Raw genomic sequence first — 20,606 nt, forward strand, 5'->3', positions numbered from 1 at the left:
ATAGACATACCCAATGGCTCTGTTGTGCAAGCAGCACCGACAGCCCGAGCATGTCTGTTATCTGGGCATTTACCCGGCGCCCTGAGGCGTAGTGCACCATGCCTTTGGGAAATTGACTAGGAGAGGCACAGAGAGGGATGCCATATTCCAGCCGGAGAAAGCCATCCCAAAACAGCAGCAGGAGAAGGAAGGCGACACTCATGGGGGCATGGTTTATAAAGATCTGTTTATTTCATTCCTTTTTGTAAAAAAAAATAATAATAATGTACACGTTGAGTTTAACATCCTGGACACCCATTACATCATACACCCATCAGCTCACGCTTGTGTTCTCTCTTTTTTTTTTTTTTTTTTTACTCAAGGGAGGGGTTTTATTCCCTCCGCCCTCCTCCCCCTCAAAATCCCCCAGTAAAGAGAGCCGCTGGGGAGATTGCTCCTGCAAAGTCACCTATGGGATTCTAGGAGCTAGGAGAGGTGTATGCCTTGGAGGTACTGTTAGCAAACATGCTTTTTCTGGCCAGGGCGGCGGGTCTTTTAGAGGGCTCCATGAGGGACCGCTAGCCTCGCCGAGTGTGTGCTCATTTCAGGGCACAAAGGGGCCCAAGTCTGGGAGGGGGGAGGGGGGAGAAGAGTGAAATGCTGATTAACCCTTTAGCTGCCTTTCCACGCTGCACGTTCTAACAAAACCTAACAACACTCGTCGCTACACAACATAGGATAAGGGTGATCAAGGATCATGCTTCAGGTTGGATGATGATCACCTGAGAAGGGCTGGGAGGAATTCTCTCCTTTGCTTTTCCCTACACATTGTTGCACAGTCAGTCGTGTGCATTGGAGGAAGAAGGCAGTTCCACTTTCCTCTAAAACATCAGCTCCAGGCAGGATTAGATAGCTCAATGGTATGAGGAAACAGCGCCTCCTTCCACGCCTCTCTGCTATTTTTCACCAACTTGAGTGGAACAGCCCACCTCTGACCCACTTGCAGAGAGCAATGAAGTTACTACAAGCCTTAAAACTGCTGTCTCTCGATCTCAGGAATCTCTCCACAGTGAGATGTGCTAGCAGCTTGGTTATGGTATTTAAGGCAGGTAGCAAGAAGCAAGAGCTGGGTGCTGGGATGGTGTTTGGAGTGGGGACAGAAGAATGAACATATCCCTCCCTGCAGGATAATTTTATTACAAAATAGCAGATGAATTAATATATTTTTTTAAAGTAACAAACAAAAACATATCCAGAAAAGAAACCTTCCACCACAGTTTTCCAGGTCCCAATTTGGTGTGTGTTCATATTATACAATAAACAATTGCTTCAAATCCACATACAAAAAATCTGTACAGCATTCCCCACTATTTACAGAAATCCCTCTCGTGTGTTACACGCTCAGAAGCACAAATGACAATGAAAAAAGGACATTTACGCCCCAACATTTTGTTCTGAAGGAAGCTTGGGAAATCCAGCGAGTGGGTCCTGTGTCCTGAGGTGTTTCGAACATAGAAATAGCCCCCAGTGCTCTTCCCAAACTTTCTGATGGTCCACTCTTCTCAGCGCCCCATGACATGGCCATATGTTGGTCTGGACTTATTATGTTTCTTTTGGGAATAATAATAGACATGCCAGTTGGCTGTGAGAGCCAAAGACCTTCTATAATGATGTTCAACCTAGCAAGGAGGCACTATCCAAAAAACACTCTGGAGTATGTGGCTTCCTCAAATGCTATCAAGCCCCATCCAAAGACCCAGCATGTCTCTCTTGGGGATCAGGTAAAGCTGAAGAGCAGAGTGTTGTTTTGAGGAAAAAATGGCTCTTGGACCAAAATTTTGAAAATAATCGATATTTTCTCTTTTCTTTCCCAAAAATAAAAGTAATAATAAAATCCAGATTTTTTCAGTAAACTAGTTCAGTTTTCAATCAAAAACATTCAGTTCAAAAAACAATGGGGTTTGGTTCAGTTCTGAGGGAACAATTTGATTTTCGAAAACCTAATTTTTAAATTTTTGTTTTAAACTAACCATTTTACCAAAAACCATTTTTCAAAAACAAAAACTTTTTTGCCCCAGAAAGGGCCATCAGGAAATTTTGAAAACCTTGACATTTCCCGCCAAACAAATCAAATGGCCGGTTTTTACCTGCTCCAGTGAATAGGTAATGCCCATTAGTCCTCCACTGCCAGCATGACACTGCGTGGGTGTGAGAGATTTAACAGGGAGGAAGAGGGGGAGTTTGGTTCTTACTCAGCTCTAAAGCCAGGAGATCCAAGGTATAAAATATTTCACATTTTAACCTGCCATTCATCTCTTTTGCAGGGAAATTTTCCTTTGATTCTGTTGAAGTTTAGCATTTAAAAACAAACACCAAAAGCACACAGGATACCATGCAAAGTCCAGTCTTAAGCATGCTACAGCAAAGCCCTCTGCAGGTAAAGACATCACTCCCTCATTGCGCTGTCACAGTGCAGCTGATGTGGTACTTTAGCAGAGGCTCTCCCACCACCAGCCTTTCACACTGTGGGCTCCGTACTCCCCCAAATCCACAAACAGAATGTGGCTCTTCTCAACGTGTCCAGGAGGGCTGCCCACTCAGCTAGATGGTGGAATATGGTCAACACATAGCCCAACTGTGAGAGTCAGAACTCTGATTTGCTAATGTTGCATTCTCCAGCTGCCCTATTCTACGGAACTGGTGTAACCAGGCTGCTAATCATTAGGATCCTGTGTTGTGGATATTTGGGGTGTGTGCATGTGGGTGGGGGAGTTTCATGAGCAACAGGGATGGTGGGATTTGCAATATATCGCAATGCTATGTCAGCTGAACCCAAGCCAACACTGGGTTGGGCTTGACAGGCTCCAACATGGTTAGTTTGGGTTCCCACCCAATCCATCCACCCAGCCCTAACTTCCAGGAGCCAGGAGATGTGACTGGTTAAACATGTGTTGTTGTCTTACAATGAAATGCCTTTCAGCTTAGATAATCCCGAATGACAGAGACTCTCTCTGTGTGTGCGCACATGTGTGCGTGCATGCAGCAGTGAAGGCCTGAACATTCTCAACAACAAGACCTTTCTCAGGGCACAGAGAACTTCCCCACCCTGCCATCATACAGTAGAATCCACACAAGAACCCCTCTCTACAAACGGATGCATGCTGGCACAACCAGCGGAGTACAGATTCAGTGGGAGGCATCTCGTTGATGGATACATGGCACACCGAGCCCAGAAAATGGCATGCCTGGGATTGGCTGTGCTCTGGTGTGACATGGTGTTTGTTGGCATAGCATTGGTCCCAGCTCAGGTTTAGATGCTTACTACGAAGCTTGCTTTAAAGCAAGTCATGAACTAAAAGGGAACGAGCCACGTACACAGAGAACCGTAGCATCAGAGAGTTGAAGACCAGAAATCCTAGATCATCTAATCTGATCTCTTGTATATCAGAGGCCACCAACTCCACCCTATACACTGAGCACTGGAGAATTAGGACCACCACCTCATTGCCATGTTCCTTTGCACACCAGAATCTGTGCCAATGAAGCAGATGCTGCCCTACACACGCACACACACCCTATATATATATACACACACACACACATATATATATGTGCACATACATACCTATTTGACAAGGTACACGATAAAATAATGCATCCGTTACAGCAATGAACATATGGCACATATCAATTCCCCAGGGGTCTTTGTATTATAACAAGGGCCTTCCATTAAAGAAATGCAGCCCCCTGACGGCGGTGCATAGAGAAGCCTCCAAAATACCCTAGAAAGGGGTGGGTGCAATTCAGAGTCACACCCTCAGGCTCCCTTCCTCGTTTATTTTGGCTCCAGTTATGATTATCCTCTCTGACTGCTTTTCAAGCCTGGCTTTGGAGGCCCTGACTGGGGGTCTGCAATTTGTCAGGGTCAAAACAGGAAAGACAGGGCAGGCAGGCAGGGAGCATGCTGGAGGACCACAGCCACCAGAGCTTCCCGGACCATTTGGCAAGGAACTCAGGTGAGCCGGCAAGTCTGAAGAGCAGAATCAAGTCAGAGCCGGTAAGCCCAGGGAAAGCAGCTCAACAAGCTAAGACATGAGCCATGTCCCTGTTCACAGACCCAGGGCCAAGCTCTGCAGGGACTTCTCTGCTCCCAGCTCTGCCTGCACATCTGGAGGTCACTAAAGTTTAATCCCAATGAATCACTGCAGTTGGGTAATTGACATGGTCTAACATGTGCCCCCTGGACTGGAGAGAGAAACTGCTTAGAAAGCACTGAATCAGGGACAGCCCAAACATTGAGACTTTGTGGGTAGCTTGCCTAGTATCCCAGGGCCACACCTACAGTAATGCATGTGTAAATCTAACTCAGTAACTAACGAGCGCGTACAAGCCCTGACATCTGCCTTCCCTTGTATCTTCTTGGACAGACATACAGAACTGGCTATGTTCACCAGAAGTTTGATTGGCTTCCTTCAGAGCAGAGATGGGCCACATTTGACTTGTAGGCTGCATGTGGGATAAAGTTTCCAGAATCTCCACAGCCTGTGTGGTTTTGCCTTTTGATTGATTTTTTATCACACGTCACTGTCTGTACATTACTTACATTTGTTAGCCAGGAAAAATCAAAGTACTGTTGAACATGCTAGGCTGATTCCGTGTCCTGATTTGCTTCTTATCTACTACGTTGCTGCAGTTTCAGTGGGTATAACCTATTCTTACTCTGCCCATGTTTAATTTTTCGTGTGCTTCAGGGGCCTCCCCTGTACGCTGCACATCAAGGCGTTCTGCGGAAGACAAGTGAAGGCTCCTTGCAGAGCGTGGGGCCATGAACCTGTGAGGTAGGTAACATGTCAGTTCGCACAAGTTTGTTTTCAAAGCTGCTTTTCTGGACGTGGTAAAATGCACAAATGGCAACAGGAAAAAGTGGTTTGTAATGACCAGTCTCTTGTGTTCGAGGCCTGAGGGGGGCCCCACTCAATGTATCCTTGGAAATCAAAGGCACAATGCATTCTGGGAAACCAGTGTGTCATCTTTTTTTTTTTTTCTTCATGGGGATTGGCCACTTCCCACCTCGGAAAGCCAACCTAGTTCTCACAACAGAGAGAGCAGAAGCCAAAACCATCCTCCAAACAGAAATGCTAAGGGCCCGATGTTGGACATGCCTGGCAAAGAAACATAGGAATTCATAACCCAAAGCCGCCTCTCTTGCGGGAAACATCAGGTGGTCTCAGTAAAGCATGAACAATGGCTTTGTCGTCTGCTTTGGATCTGTCCCAGCCGTGGCAGCACTTCTTGGGGATAGGTTTTCCTGCCCTTGTTTCTTGCAACCACAGGGGTGAAGACTAAAGACCTGACTTTCCAAACAAGCCATGAACACTCACTGCTATTCCTGCATGGCCTGAATGTCCTGTGTGCTACACCTGTGGTGGCAACTTGGTTATGGAATAGCTCAGTCCAAGAAGGCTCCACAAAGAATTTGATAAAGGCTTCCCATAGCCCAGCGGCTCATCTGCCCAACGTATTTCTGCTCATTCCCAACCAGAGGCAGACCCCGAAAGGGAAGGAAAGGCTCCAAAGAGTTTGAGACAAAAGGGAAAATTGCTTCAGAGTGAAAAATAAATAGCAAATTCACTGGAAGGGAGAGTCCTGGAGTCCAAGGAACATCTCCTGGTCAGGAAGTGGGATCCTGGCCAGGATACAGATATAGTTTTAATCATCCTTTAACTAAGAGTACCTTGGTGACACGGCACAAGGAGGGAGCGTGCACAGAGCTCACACGCTGCCATTTGATCACAGCATGGTTTTGTTCCTATGTACAAGACGAGTCATCCGTCCAAGAGGAAGGAGTCCCAGCTGCTCCTGGAAGGGAGGCAAGAGCAGGGCAGGAGCTCTACCACTAGTTCTGGTGTCTCTTCATGTGCAGAGCCAGGTGGTCGGAGCGGGAGAAACAGCGCCCGCAGGCTAGGCACTTGAAGGGCTTGGCACCTGTGTGCTTGCGGTAGTGCCGGGTAAGCTCGTCGGAGCGGGCAAAGCGCCAGTCGCAGCCTTCCCAGGTGCATTTGTATGGCTTCTCTCCTGCAGGGGGCAACAGGCCAGAGGTTACGGTGTGCACCAGAGCAGAGCAGCATACCAGTGTCCAATACTTACCTCTCTAGGCATCCATCTGTCAGTCTCCATCCATCCATCCCTTCCCTTCTAGCTATCCATCCATCCATCCATTCTGTTCTAGCTATCCATCCCTCCCTCCCTCCTCTTCTAGCTATCCATCCCTCCCTCCCTCCATTCTCTTCTAGCTATCCATCCATCCCTTTTCTTCTAGCTATCCATCCATCCTTCCTTCCCTTTTCTTCTAGCTATCCATCCATCCATCCCCTCTCTTCAAGTTATCCCTCCCTCCCTCATCTTCTAGCTATCCATCCATCGCTCCCTTCTCTTCTAGCTCTCCATGCATCCATCCCTTCCCTCACACACATACCCCACTCTCTATCTATCCACCATCCACCCATGCCTACGCATACTCCTCTAACTATCCATCCCTCCCCTCTATCTATCCACCCATCCATTCCTCCTCCCAAGCACATACCCCTCTATCTATCCAACCATCCTCTCATCCCTACATACCCCTCTAGCTATCCATCTCCATACGCATTCCTCTATCTATCCATCCAACCCTCCCCCTAAACACATATCCTTCTATCCATCCATCCCTTCCCTGCACACATACTCCACTCTCTATCTATCCACCATCCACCAATCCCTACACATACTCCTGTATCTATCCATATATCCACCCATCCCTCCTCCCAAACCCATATCCTTCTATCTAACCACCATCCACCCATCCCTACACATACCGCTCTCGCTATCCATCCCCGTACTCGCTCCTTTATCTATCCATCTTTCCCCCTCTATTCATCCATCCTGCCTCCCAAACACATATCTTTCTATCCATCCATCCATCCATCCCCCTACACACCCCTCTGTCCAACCATCCATCCCCAGACATATCTAGCTAGCTAATTATTCTGGTACGTAGGCGTGTTCTCCTATGACATGTGCAGTCACTCACTGGGCGATCCCTAACTCTTCTTGCTCAGCTGTACCTGAACGGTCACTCTCCAGACCGTGAGCTTCCCCTCTGAGATGAGGGTATCCCTACAGCAGCTGAGTCAGGCTCAGTCAGGTTAGGCTGCAGTGCTTTGTACAAAGTCCCTGGGTGTTTCTGCTTTGACTTTTGATGAAACATCAAAATTTTCCATGGAAGAGTCCAAAGATTTTTGTTTTCCAGCTAAATTTTCCCTGGAACTCTGCCCCCACCTCACACTCCAACCAGCTCTATACTGGCTCTTCACACTGTGACATTTTGGTGCGCAGAAGAGCTCCTGCAGGAACTTTTCAGTGTGTTTTTGTGCCTCAGTGTCCCCACCTCCCTGTTTATCCTGCAGATCAAATGGGGAAGTGTCTCTGCCAGCCAGGAGCTCGTGTGGAAAAGCCACTGCCAGCCTCACCCAGCTCCTCTCCAAATCCAGACAGGCTGGCCGCACCCTGCAGCGGTTGCAGCCCGGGAAGCTGAACTGAACTCTGGACTGAGTGCCGCAGCCCACGCTTGGGCAGGGCGTGGTCCCCTCAAATATTAGTCCTCGCTCTTTAACAGCCTGAGCAAGCAAGCAGAGTTCATGGAATGTGCTGACTTTCCCGACCTCAAATATTTACCATTTCATCGGCCAATTATGGAGAACTTAACAACAGCTCAAGTGCACGTACACAGGCAACATGCATGTGCATGCCCCAGGATGGGTGCACGTCAGATGTGCCCACAGACACAGGCATACATATTTGAGCATAAACATATCTGTGCATGCACACAAACATGAGCTCTCTCACACACACACACCAAGTTCTCACATGATGCATGCACACACAAACCTGTGCATGCTAACACAGAGACATGCATCTCTGGGCACATATGACACATACTCATGAACATGCCTGTTTTCATGTATACAGAAGCTTTCTGTGCACAAGCCAACGTGTACATTTGCATGCCCCCACACAAACATTCCCATGCACGCATGCACACACACAGAATGAGGCATGAACCCAGCAGCAAACAGAATGTGAAGAAATGCAAAGCACCTTAGCTTTCTGCCAGGCGTGAGAAATATGTTTATAGCTCAGGTCAATACGAATTTAAGCTCGATTTACAAGCAGCACTTGGGAAATTTTATGGCACACTCAGGATCACATGGGTTTGTGGGCGTCTTTATTAGTTTTCTAAGCTGAAAGACAAAGGCGAGGTTTGCCCCGCTCAGACTCAGCCATTGTCCCAGCCAGGTCATCTGGCTGGGTCAGCCACACCAAGGCCTTTTACTTTCAAACAATAACAGGTTGATCTCCAGGATGGAAACAAAATGCTTTCCATTGTCCTGCAAGCTGGCTCCTTCCCCCAGGACAGCATGGCAGGACAGGCTGGAACAATGGGCCCAATTGGCATTCCGATCCCCCGGGAGGTGGGTGAGCGGCCAGTGGGTTATATATTTAATCGCACAATGGCGCCAGGGCAATGAATGGTGTCCCCTGGAGATTGATATGGCCTAGACCATAGCAACAGGCAAACCACAGGGGAAGGTGTTCGTGATTGGGCCTGATAGACTTCCCAGGCTAGATCCCATTGGGTGGGTTATCCCAAATAGCTTTATTAACCCTTCGAGTGACCGAGCGAAGTCACTGCCAGAGTGCAGCTACTTGTGGGATGCTAAGGTACCATGCGGGTTAATACTCTGGCCTTTCCACTCTAGATTTCTGGATACTCATTAGGCTGAATATGATGGCCTTGAGCTTGTGCATGGGGAACACTTGCCTGCTACATAACCTCCCAATATAATTGACTCATCAATGGCTTCCTCTCCACCATTCTGGATTTCCCCCTATCTATTTCCACCAATACTCCTGCCAGTTCAAGGCACATCCTCTTTCGTCCCTCTGCCCCAGGAAGAGGGGATCTTGAGGCAGGTGGTGGAAGGAAGTGGTCTCACGTCAAACTCAGGCCCCAGCAGGGCCAATAAATGGCTCCACAGAGAGGCTGGGGTTTGCCTCATCGGGTCACTGTACAATGGCTCAGGCAACTTTTGAGAGCTACACATCTCTCATGCGAAGGGCTAACGGGCAAGGGCAGGGCCCTGGTTGGGGTCAGCAGAAGAGCTCTTTATTAGTAAAGAGGGGACGGTTGTTACCATCTCCCCATCCTGAAGCTCCTTCTCTGGGAACTCAGTGCCCTTCCTTACTACCGTCTGCCCATAGTAGCTTGGACACAGCCCTTGGCCTTCTTTCCTCCCATCTCCTCCTGAGGCATTCTACGGCATACGTCTCTATGGTGCACGGCTGAGAAAATACTGCACCTCGTGCCTCGTTCCGGAGCCTGATAAGATGAAATAGGAGCGGAGCCAGGTGGGAGAAATGATTCCCAGGCTTGGGACTTGCTTTGTGATTTGTTCGTTGCTCATAAAAAAAGAAAAGTGACCCCAGGGACAGCTTAATTGCACCCAGTAAAGATCAACACTTCTATAAAAGAGATTTATGAGAGAAGCTCTGGTTCTGGGACTGGCCAAGGATCTGATAAGGGCTCAGGCTGTCCTCGGAGGAGCCCTCTGCCTGCCTGTGTTGAGAAGGGCCAGGAGGCTGGGTTTATGCAGGAAACGCTGGGGCACTGTTGGATATTTTTTGTTTTAATTAATTGTTCAGGGCCCAGAGTATCGAATGCTGGGGCTCTCCCCTTGGCTCAAAGGGGAAACAATTCACCAAGGGGATGGCCCTTCCCCTTCTGTATTCTCCTCATACGCTGTGTATATGCTGCCAAATCACTTCAGGCTGCAATCCCATTGGCTAAACAGTGCAAGGCCTGGTTAGTACTTAGACGGGAGACCTCCAGGGAAAATGCAGAGGGCACAGAATGAAATGGGTGGGACTCCTCCCCAAGTCTGTATTGAACCAATACCCTAGCCAAGTGCAGGAGGTCTCTAAAGGTAACTCAGGGCATGTCTACACAGTGGGGTAACGTGCAGGCGCGATTTCTAAAGCACAACGTGTCGCGCATCAACTAGTATGTCTTTTGTTCTCCCAAACACCACTAGACCTCTGTGACTGGTTCCTCCACAAACACCACTAGACCTCTGTGATTGGTTCCTCCACAAACACCACTAGATCTGTTTATCTAACTGCATTCACTGTGTTTGCGATCAGATTGCACTTGGAGTAATACCACTGAAATCAACAGCTACCACCCCAATGATGGTATGGTATAAAAATACCATGGCTAGAGAGATCCTAAGTATTATGGCGTACTCAGGTGTACACTTACCTGTGTGAGTTCTCTGATGTGCCTTCAGGTGGGAACTCTTGGTGTAAACTTTCGTGCAACCTGTAAAAACAAAACAGAAACCCCTTAGGGTGAAAAATGTTTCATTCTAATGAAGATTTAAAATACGCACACCACGGTTATGGTGAGCTGCAGCAAATCTGAGTTGCCAGAAGGAAAGAGGATTGAAAAGAACTGTGGGTAATCGTTTGCAAATTAGTACCTGTGTAAGGCTTGTTTCTACAGCAGCTAAACAAGGACACTTGTTCAGACTGAAGACTGCATGTGTCAGTGGGGGAGGAAGAGTTTTTTCCACCCATAAGTTGAGAGCTTTTTGCAGCAAGGAGTGCACAACAATAGCAAATCAGGCATGCAAAGGAGCATCCAAACTTTCTAACAGGACCCCCATGTGTTATTCCTTAGTACAATCAATTCTCACATGTACGTGTCTTGACTGGGGATGGGAGAATCAGTTTGAATAAGATCAAATCTATCAGACCCAAGATACCATCCCACGCTCAATCTGAACCTTGTACGAAGGTAGCATAAAAATGTTAACTTCTGCATTATTATTTGACAGTTTTGCGTTGCCTCTGACTTTCTGGATTCTAGAACCACTGCCAAAAGACTGCAAGAAAGGCTCTTTTTTTGTGGTATTTCCAGCTCCAGCAAAAGACGATGATGTATGAGAAAGTGCAAAGAATTGGCAAATGTGTGAAGCACTGGCCCAGTTTTCAATATTCAAGAGCAGAGCAGACTGAAAAATGTTCGGAGGCAGAGTTTGCAATCAGAAAATGCAGGTTCATCTAAATCAACGTATTTCGGAGAAATGTGTCAATTTCAATGATACTTTTGAGGACAAGTGCCAAAATTTATGATTTCGACTCTCTCGTTTCTTTTCTATAATCGCTAAAGGTTTTCCTTCTAGGAGATAAAAAAGTTTCACTTTTATTTAGTGTTTCATTTCGTTTCATTTCAACTTTTATAATATAAGAATCATTTTAGTATTGCATTATATTTATATATTGCATCATTAATATATTATAGTGTTTTGATATTATCAAAACAAAATGTCTTTACCTTATTTCAACATAATTGAAACAAAACATATCGATGTTTCTGTACCAAAAACCTTTTGGAATTTTGATTCCATGAAAAATTTTGAAATTCAACTTTTCTGAATCAGAAGAAAAACAAATGTTGAAATGCTAGACTCTCCCATGGGATGGAAATTCTGCTTTCCAATTAGCTCTATTCACAACATGCAGATAGTTCAGCTAAACATCAGATTCATTTGGTGCTCATCGGAACTGAAGCCATACTCCAAATTCTTTGAGTTTGGCACCTCACTAGCTTTCCCAGCTCACAGCTCTTTTATGCTCTCTCTGGAGTTCAGACCTCAGCTTCCCTAAAATTTAAGGGCTATTTTTTCCTCTGCTAGGAATCTGTTTTACCAAGATCAGATTGATTCTTCTTTGTTTGAAGTTTACCATACATAAACCAATGTCACTGAGAGATTGCTGTGTTGCATCTACCAGTCTGGTACTCAGATGCCACAAGGAAATGCAGCTGATTAGGGGAGTCCCCCACCTCATCGCTGGAACTTGTAGTGACGTTTACATAAGCCACCTTTGAAGCTGAGGTTCAAACCAGGTCTCCTTTGGTCTCTATCAGTTAGAGATGGGACCAGATCTAAACACACTTCAACTTAGAGGGAAACTGGAATTATAACTGAATTTTACTAATGACCCCTCTATGATGGGCTAAACCAAAACGTTGGCTCTGAACATCCCCTAACTTTGGTGTGTCCTAAACAAGACCACTCGAAAAATCTTGGTTGTTTCTGAACCACAGCTATTGTAACTCTGGATATTCTCATCACCCGTATCCTTTTTTGAACCTTGCTAACATCTTGGCCTGAGTGATATCTTGTGGCAATGAGTTCCACACGCTATTTGTGTGTTGTGTTAATACAAGCATTTCCTTCTATCAGTTTTCAATGCTTTGCCTGTCAGTTTCCTTGAATGCCTCCATGTTCTTGTATTATTCATAGATTCCAAGGACAGAAGGGACAATTGTGATCATGTAGTCTGACCTTCTGTATAACATGGGCCAGAGAACTTTCCCAAAACAATTCCTAGAGCAGATCTTTTAGAAAAAGATCTAATCCTGATTAAAAAATTGGCAATGTTGAGAATGTTCCAATGATGAGTTGTTTCACTGGTTAATTACTCTCACTGTTAAAAATTTACACCTTATTTCCAGTCTGAATTTGTCTGGCTAGACCTTTCTCTGCTGGATTGAAAAGTCCATTATTAAATATTTGTTCCCCAACAGATACTTACAGACCGTAATCAAGTCACCCCTTAACCTTCTCTTTGTTAAGCTACATAGATTGAACTCCTTGAGTCTATCACTAGAAGGCATGTTGTCTACTCCTTTACTCCTTCTCGGAGCTCTTCTCTGAACCCTCTCCAATTTACAAACACATTTATTAAGACAAAGGGTAAATAGCAAGACTTGATCTACCTCCTCTGGAGAATCCATTATTCTTTATACCTTTATCATGTCCCCTCTTCTTCAACATACAATCTACCACATGGGAAAGAATAGCTCATATGCAAGCTTATTAGCCAGCTGCATCAAAAGGAGAATGTCGGCTCCAGAGTCTGAAACTGCTTCTTTGATGGCCATTGCAGAGATGAGCTGTCTGTCATGTGGACTGGAGCCAACATAGTATGAGTGGTGATATGCCTCTCACAGATACTACAGTGCACCTTCATATAGTATGCACATAGATATCGCTGCATAGCTCACCACTACAATGCATCCACCTCTGGTGGAGGGTGTCAGTCAGCTACATAGAACAACTTTGGGAGAAGGGGACATTTCGGACAAATGTATGGCAAATTTCAGACAGGCTAGAGCTACGCCCATCACGAAAGAATTCCGACACCAAACCAACACAGCCGCTGTGGCTATACCTGGGTAATCACAGTGATGGATCCTCCTTTTCTCCAGCTCTGGGTTGTTGCGTCTGTTGTATTTGGGCGTTGGCATGATAATATGCCCCTGGGAGAGGGTCCCGAGACCGTTTGGGAGCGTGGGGATCTGGGACGACTGTACCAGCTTCAGTCCAAATGTGGCTTCATAGGAGGGCGGGGGTGAGATGGTGTTGATGAGCTCGGGTTGATTCTCAGGGCTGCCAGGCTGTGAGTTTGGAGGTGAAGGGGGCAGGTTCAGTCCTGGGACAGGGTAGAAATGCCCGGTGACGTTGAAGTTCCCCTGACCTTGGGAGACATTTTGGAAGTGCTTCACTTGTCCGCCGGGCTGGATGGGTCTGGGGAGCATGGCGCTGCCCGTGGACATGGTGACGCCACTGATGGTGTTGATGGCTGTGGTGCTGCCAGTAGAGGGCACCATTGTGGTGACATCAGCATCACCATTGCCAATGGGCATCTGGTAAAGCTGGGCCTGCTGTAGGCTGCCAGACAAAGGGATCTCCGAGGGCATTTCCTGCTTGATGAAGATATTGTTCACCGCCACCGACTGCGGCATGCTGAAGACACTGGTGAAATCTGGCAGCGTCTGCGTCGAGCCTGCTGCGGACGAGCAGGGCTGGGTGAAGCTGGTGCCAGGCTCTGTTTTGATCTGTGGGAAGGGGGTGAGGGGTTTGGCTGGCCGGTAGAGCCCGGTTCGCAGGTGCGTGGTGTCAGGCAGTATCACATTGATGTTCACGCTGTATGGCGTGGAGGAGGGCTTCTCTGTCGAGAAGAACTCATCTACCACAGAGGCGCTCTCCCTGCGGTACTTTTTGTCTGGCACCATTGGAACTGGCAGCAGCTGACTGGAGAGGTACTTGTCCATTTCAGAACGTGCCTACGGGGAGAACAAAAGAAAGAGTTCTTGAGTAAAGCATTCAGACGCTATGGTGATGGGCGTGCTACAAACATCTAAGATAGGAGGGTGGCTAAAGGGCACGAAAGGACAATGGATTCGGATGCAGGAGTGCAGCTCAGCCACTGACACCCTGTGTGACCTAAGGCAAAGCACTTACTCAAGTCTGTGCCTCCATTCCCCGCTCTGTGAAATGGGCATAATCCTTCCCTAGCTGTTGTGAGGATAAAATGGCTGTTAGGTGCTTGTACACTGCAGTGATGAGGGATGCATAAGTAGTTAGGCAGAGAACACAACAACAGCAAAAGGGATGCAGTCAAATAAAGAAGGCCAGGATTTAGATTTTCTATATAAATAATAAGAGGGGGAGAACTTAAAATTAAAGCTGACGAGCCTAAGTCCGAGCACCAGATCCAAGTGCCCTCAAACCTTGGGGGAGTTAGGATCTGGATCTGAACTTTGAGGTTCAGGCCCAACTCTCCTTTAAACTATATAAAACTCAATTGGTTCATTGTTCCTTCGTACTGCTTTGAAAATAAAAGGATGAGGCTGGGTTTTAACTGTCGCCCACAGCCCTGGGAACACGTTGGCCTCGTACTAGCACATGAGATCCTAGATCTGAAACAGACTAGAACAAAAGGGAAACGGATCTATTTTCATTCTCCCTATGAAACATTCACGTCTGTAATACAACAGAGCAGAGTTTTAGTCCTATGAATTTCTATGTATGTTTACGAATATCATCAAACTCCAGATTCCTTCATGATTCCTATCTGACAGAGCATCTTCTGGACATGTTCCCATTGATTCAACAGTCTAAGGGCAGCAGCGTACTAAGAAATTCAACCCCTAGCATCTGACGACTCAAACTGTGCTCCGTGGTTAACGATACTACCAATAATACTCCTTAATGGAGCTGCAGCCTTTAATTATGTGGTTACCCATGTGTCATTCTTATTACATAGACCTCATATACTCACTCATATGTAACAGAGCTGGCAAAACAGTCCAGTTTCCCTGGGCCCTGCAGATACAGGCTGGCAGAGCCCACTGAATACTGCAAGAAACCACGCTCATCTCTTCACCGCCCACTGCGCATTCTGCCAGAAGGCTTTGCAGCAATGAACAGCATCGCTATGCGCCAACGTCTTCCCTGGTGCAACCTGACTGCCGTCAATGGAGACTAATTGGGCCCAAGGTGTTTTACTCACCCTGCACATTATATGGCACAAGATATGTCTATATCTCCTTCAAAAGATTCCCAGACTTTGCCCAATTGAGAGCCATACTGGCAATGCGCCAGGAAGCGAGAACCACGCCTAATTTGTATTTAATGGAGCAAGTATTGCAGCCGCCCTGCTCTTTAAAATGGAGGCAGCTCCCTGACACTACATGTCCCAGCATGCAATGCTCCATCTTGATCAGAGCAGTTTGGCTGGGACATGAAATCTCCAACAGGCTGCTGCTGCAGAACTGTACCGGCTACACTGGGACCTTAGGCTGCTGTTGGCTGCACCTAGACTAGCAAGAAGTGTTCTACCCACCTGTCTGGTGTTATTAGCATATCATCCTCGTCAAGCCAGATGTGCTGGGAAGCTCCCAGCTATCACTAGAGGGGACATTGTCAAAGCAGGGGGGTGAGGGATAGTTTGTTGCCCCAACAAGTTCAGCTTGTGTTAAATGCCTGACCTATTCCCCTAGGTGCTATAGGTTCAAACACTCTCCTTTGATCTGGGACCACCCCTGTGTCACAGTGACAGACAATATGGACCAGAGCCACAAAGTGCAAATCTAGAATCAGATCAAACTCTGAACTTTTCCAACGTTTCAGAGATGTTTGCACTCAGGTACTGGGGCTGGGCTCATTCTAGGGACACGCCCGCGCAGCAGTTTGGATCTGAATCCCAATTTCCACAGCATTAGTATCCGTGGTTCTTATTTGGACTCATCCCTGGGTGAGGACTGCACAGAGCCCTTGGAGCTCCGCCTGCTCTCACCTGGTTTTTCTGCACTCGTGCCACTCCAGCCTGTTATTTTTAGAGGCAGGAATCAGATCACTGCTAGGCAGTACCAGGGGCTCTCCCTCCGCCTCTGAATGCCGCACATACCTGAGCAATGAAATGACCCACTCGCCAGGGAGATGGAGGAGGGAAGTGTGGGTGTCAGACATATTTTACTTCTAAGGTTCCCTTATCTCTGGTATTTTGATTTCTTGCCTTCACTTTACAGGAAAGGAGTTTTTCTAAGAGGTTTCCATAAGGATGCCCAGATCCTCCAAGGTATTTAGGCACCTAACTTGCACTGAAATCAATGGGAGTTAGGCACCTAAATAGCTTTGAGGATCTGGTCCACTGGGTCTTTGTGCATGAATTCCATGCTGCTCTATTTAATCCTGTGCATTCTCAGACAGGGATTCCTTAACCCCCACCTCACCTCTGCAAACTTCACTGAACCACCAATAATAATAAATTACACCATATTGCATCTGCTGCCCCCAAAGGAGACTCAGCAAACTGAATCTACCTCTCCCATTACTGAAATGCAGCCAGCTCAGGGATGGGATGGGGCAGCTGATTAGCAGCACCCCACAAGCCCATTGTGTGGAACAGGAAGTGTACCCAGGCTCAGCTGGAGCACCATTTATAGGCCAGCAGAAGGGGATGACCTGAGCCCAGATACAAGCAGGATACCTGGGCTAGCCCCTGCACTGTAAAGAGCAGTGGAACCTGGAGTAGTTGCCAGGACACCCCTTTGTGTGTCATCTGAAAGGCAATCCCCCTGGCATCAAAGTGCACCCGTAACACTGTAATTGGACACTGACTCTATCCTGCGTCCCAGGGAAGAGTGTTTTTACTGTTGTATGACTACGCCTGCGTTGTGCCAGGCACTTTACAAGAACATCAGAAGAGACACTCCCTGCCCCCAGCGCTTCTCAAAGGTGGCCACCATGGCCGCATCGCGCCACCAGGGGCTTTTCTTGCAGCCACAGCCTCCTGGGCTGTGATTGGGCAAGAGGGAGGGCAAAGTAGTGGACCTTCCCCGGTGCTCCTGGATGCACTGCCCTGGTGTTGGTTGCTGGAGCCGCCAGCAGGGGTTGGGCCCTGCCCACCTCTGGAGACACCTGGGGCGCAGCGCTGGAGGAACAAACAGCTGGTGAGATCCCCACCTTCCCAGGGGCGGTGGGCTTTGGGCTTCAGCTACAGTCTCCAGCAGCACGCTTCGGGCTCCATCCCTTGGCCCCATCCTCCGGCCGCAGAGCTTCGGGCTCTGGCTACGGGGCTTCAGGCTCCAACCCCCCGTTGCCTCCCCAACCACTCCCATCACCACTGGCCCCTGCTGCCTCCCCTGACCCTCCATCCCAGGCTTAATTTGTCCAAGACTGAGTAAGGCTGCTGTGAAAAGTGATACTTTATGTTTGTTAATATCACTTTTCACAACAGACTGGCTAGCTAGCAATCAACCACTTACAGTGATTTGGATGTGTGTATGTGCCTATTTATTTGGTTTTCCTAAAGCTAATTAAGTATTTTAGGAAAAAGTTTGAAAGTGGCCACCAGCAAGAGTTGGTGGCTGCTCTGAGGCCACCCAAAAATTTGTCCTGAGAACCCCTAGCAGACAATACGGAGGGAGGGAGAAGGAAGTAGGTGGAACCCATTTTACAGCTGTAGCACAGAGGTGCGGAGAGATTCAGGGTCTTGCCTGTAGTCACGTATGGAACGTGGTAGAGCCAGGAACGGAACCAGATCTCCTAAGCCCCAAGCCAGAGCTTTCACCACAAGACTCCCCTTCCAATCAGCAGTACAGCTCATCTACAGCCTGTACTGCATCCAGTGTAGTGGGGAGAGGGACAGGGAGCAGAGAATTCAGCACGCTCTAGTTACAGTTTCTTGGCCCTTAATTGGGTTCTTAGTGAACCCGGGGATGGATCTGCTAAGGAGAAACCAGCTGCATTTCATGAAGGCACCCGCTACCCCGAGTGAGCTTTACGGGTGGCAGAAATACGCATGTATAGAATAATAAAAACCTTCACCTCCATAGTAAGCGGCATTCGCTGCTCCATCCTCAGTGCAGTAAGCTGTGGAATAAACACAGCCCGTTACTGTGCAGTCGTGATGCAGTTCATAGTAAACACGAGACTCAGCATCCTATGGAACTTTACCTCCAGACAGGCCAAGGCGTGCACGCGGACACGCGCGTCTCCATTAACACTTATCACACTGTACCAAACCCAGTGGCCCCGCTGAGCAGCCATATTGCCATGGAAGCTCAGGGTATGAATGACTCGGACGTGCCAGGGGCCTGGTTGTTGGAGAGAAACACTCCGCACAAGGGCCCTGCAGAGCAATGTGTGCTTTGCTAGCCGGTTGGCTGGGGCTTTCTTAATGCTGGCTGCCATTTTGCATGTGCACCGGGGACTGTCCTTCCATGCCTGGCTGCACCTCAGCAGCCCTCTCCCAATGTCGTTAGTACCACTGGCCGATCAGAAGGACCAAACACGCACACATGAGAGCCAGTGAGCTAGAGAGCTGCTGCTCCCTCTGCTTAATAACCCCGATGGCTGCTACCTGTGACTCCATCTGGTCCCAGCTGCTGTCAGCAGGTTCCCCCCAGTCCGTCCCCCCCCAGCAGCTGCCTTCATCTCCCAGAGGATAGGGGTCTACTTTCCACTGTTGCTTGGTGATAGTTGCTAGGAAACACAGGGCTAACCATTCTTTCTGCCAGCATTCCCAAGAGGGCATCCATAGCAACAGCACCCCACCAGCACAGGCGGTGCAACTACATAGGCATCACCTTGGGGGAAGCCAACAAGCCTGCCGAGACCAGCGGGGCCTCACTGTGGGCCAGCCAAACCCAGCAGAACCCAACGGACCCCAAGACTAGTTTAATTAGGGAAAAAAGCCTCCTTTGTAATTTGCATGGTCTGTTTTTTAATGCCTATTGCTTTGAAACTCCACTCCAAACAGCTGTTTGAATGCATTTGGAATAAATTTACATTTGTTTTCCCTAATGCTTCTGGCAGAGCTGCAAATCTTTGCAAATCTGCACACACACAAAATGGAAATTGTTCTAGAAAAGGGTGGGTTTGTTTGCAAGAAATTGTGAATTTGTGTGGGGGAAATTCTGCAACAAAATTCTACCTTGTGACAATATCACAAAATGTCCCTACATTTATTCCTGTGGCAAAATTACCTACGGAACACATTTACACATTTTGCTGCAGGATCCATCCAAAAATTCAAAATAAAACAATAAAGTCATGGGGGAGGTTTCATGGTTTTAGACTGTGGTCAGGAATCCCTAGATCAATGGTCCTTTTCCATACCACAACCTCTTTTTCCATACCAGCACTCCCGAATCCCCTGCCCGTGCAGCCATTTAGTAAAATTGGGAATGCAGTGATCATGACCCCCCAGTTGAGAGCCCCTGCCCTCAAGTTTTGAGGAATAAGTTAGTGCTTTGTGTTCAGAGCTGTGGCCTGGTGCTCTGAGCACAGAACTGCGAGCCAGGGAGATACATTCAAACCCCAGAGCTAACACCAGGTAGATCCTGGGCTCAGAATGGAACAAAAGAGAACACCAGCTCCTTTGATCCATGAGTTTTTATGGCTGAGCCTGTGGACGAGTCACTCAGCAACCCTCCTGCCTCAGTTTCTCTACATGTTAAATGTGGGGAGATACTATTTACCTCCCTTCCAGGCAGATGAGGGTTATGAGGATAAGCTGATGTCTGAAAATCATTATGTAAGTGGTTACTATTGCTGTCCGCCCCACCCTATGATCTGAGGGCATCAATGCCCCTCGATTCTAAGCTCAGCAGTAAATCCCATTTCTTCCTTATAGAATGTGGGGAACCCATTATCCTTAGGTTTGGAGAGTGGGAGCAGGGTATGGAATTATGCTGCTTTGCCCCGATCTGCCACTTTCAGCACTTTTCTTGCTTTCCTTGTGGACAATGCACGTCCAGGGGATACACCAACCAGTCAGATGAGTTGGGAGCTGGTTCTCGGCCTGCTCAGCGGGCCTCGGCTCTCACTTCTCTTAAGAGGCCTAATCCTCCCTGAGGGGCAAAGAGGGATTTCCTGGGGTCGCTGGGTGGGTCTGCTTCCAGGGCGGACATTCTTCAGGTCAATGGGGAAAGCTGCCATGCCAAACCCCGCGGAGCTTGGTGACCCCTGACTTCCCAGACAGAAACGGATCACCTTCTATTTGGCAATAAACAGGCTGGAAACACAGAGATTATGAAAGGAACAAGATTTGTGGGGAGGGAGCGAAGACAAGAATCTCAGTGTGAGGCCCATAGAAGCTATTCCCAAATCCTCATAACCCCTGTGAGGTCAGGCAGTAACATTGTCTGTTTTGAGATGGGAGGAAACAGG

General features: G+C 47.8%; 1 protein-coding gene across 4 annotated transcripts in view; it reads right to left on the reverse strand.

The window, feature by feature from the left end:
- Positions 1-207: 207 nt before the first annotated feature.
- Positions 208-20,606, reverse strand: part of LOC102931475 (Krueppel-like factor 5) — a 75,507-nt gene continuing 55,108 nt past the window's right edge. For 3 of the 4 annotated variants that reach the window (XM_007063948.4, XM_043522090.1, XM_043522089.1), the window contains 4 exons: positions 18,261-18,305; positions 13,318-14,212; positions 10,337-10,396; positions 208-6,054 (listed from right to left, as the gene is read on the reverse strand). In XM_007063948.4, coding sequence (XP_007064010.1) covers positions 5,876-6,054; positions 10,337-10,396; positions 13,318-14,212; positions 18,261-18,305 — 1,179 coding nt within the window. In that variant the 3' untranslated portion in view covers positions 208-5,875. The remainder of the gene's footprint in view (positions 6,055-10,336; positions 10,397-13,317; positions 14,213-18,260; positions 18,306-20,606) is intronic. The other variant, XM_037908109.2, reaches the window with a different exon arrangement.

The sequence above is a fragment of the Chelonia mydas genome, chromosome 9, assembly GCF_015237465.2.
Source record: "Chelonia mydas isolate rCheMyd1 chromosome 9, rCheMyd1.pri.v2, whole genome shotgun sequence".
NCBI lineage: Eukaryota > Metazoa > Chordata > Testudines > Cheloniidae > Chelonia > Chelonia mydas.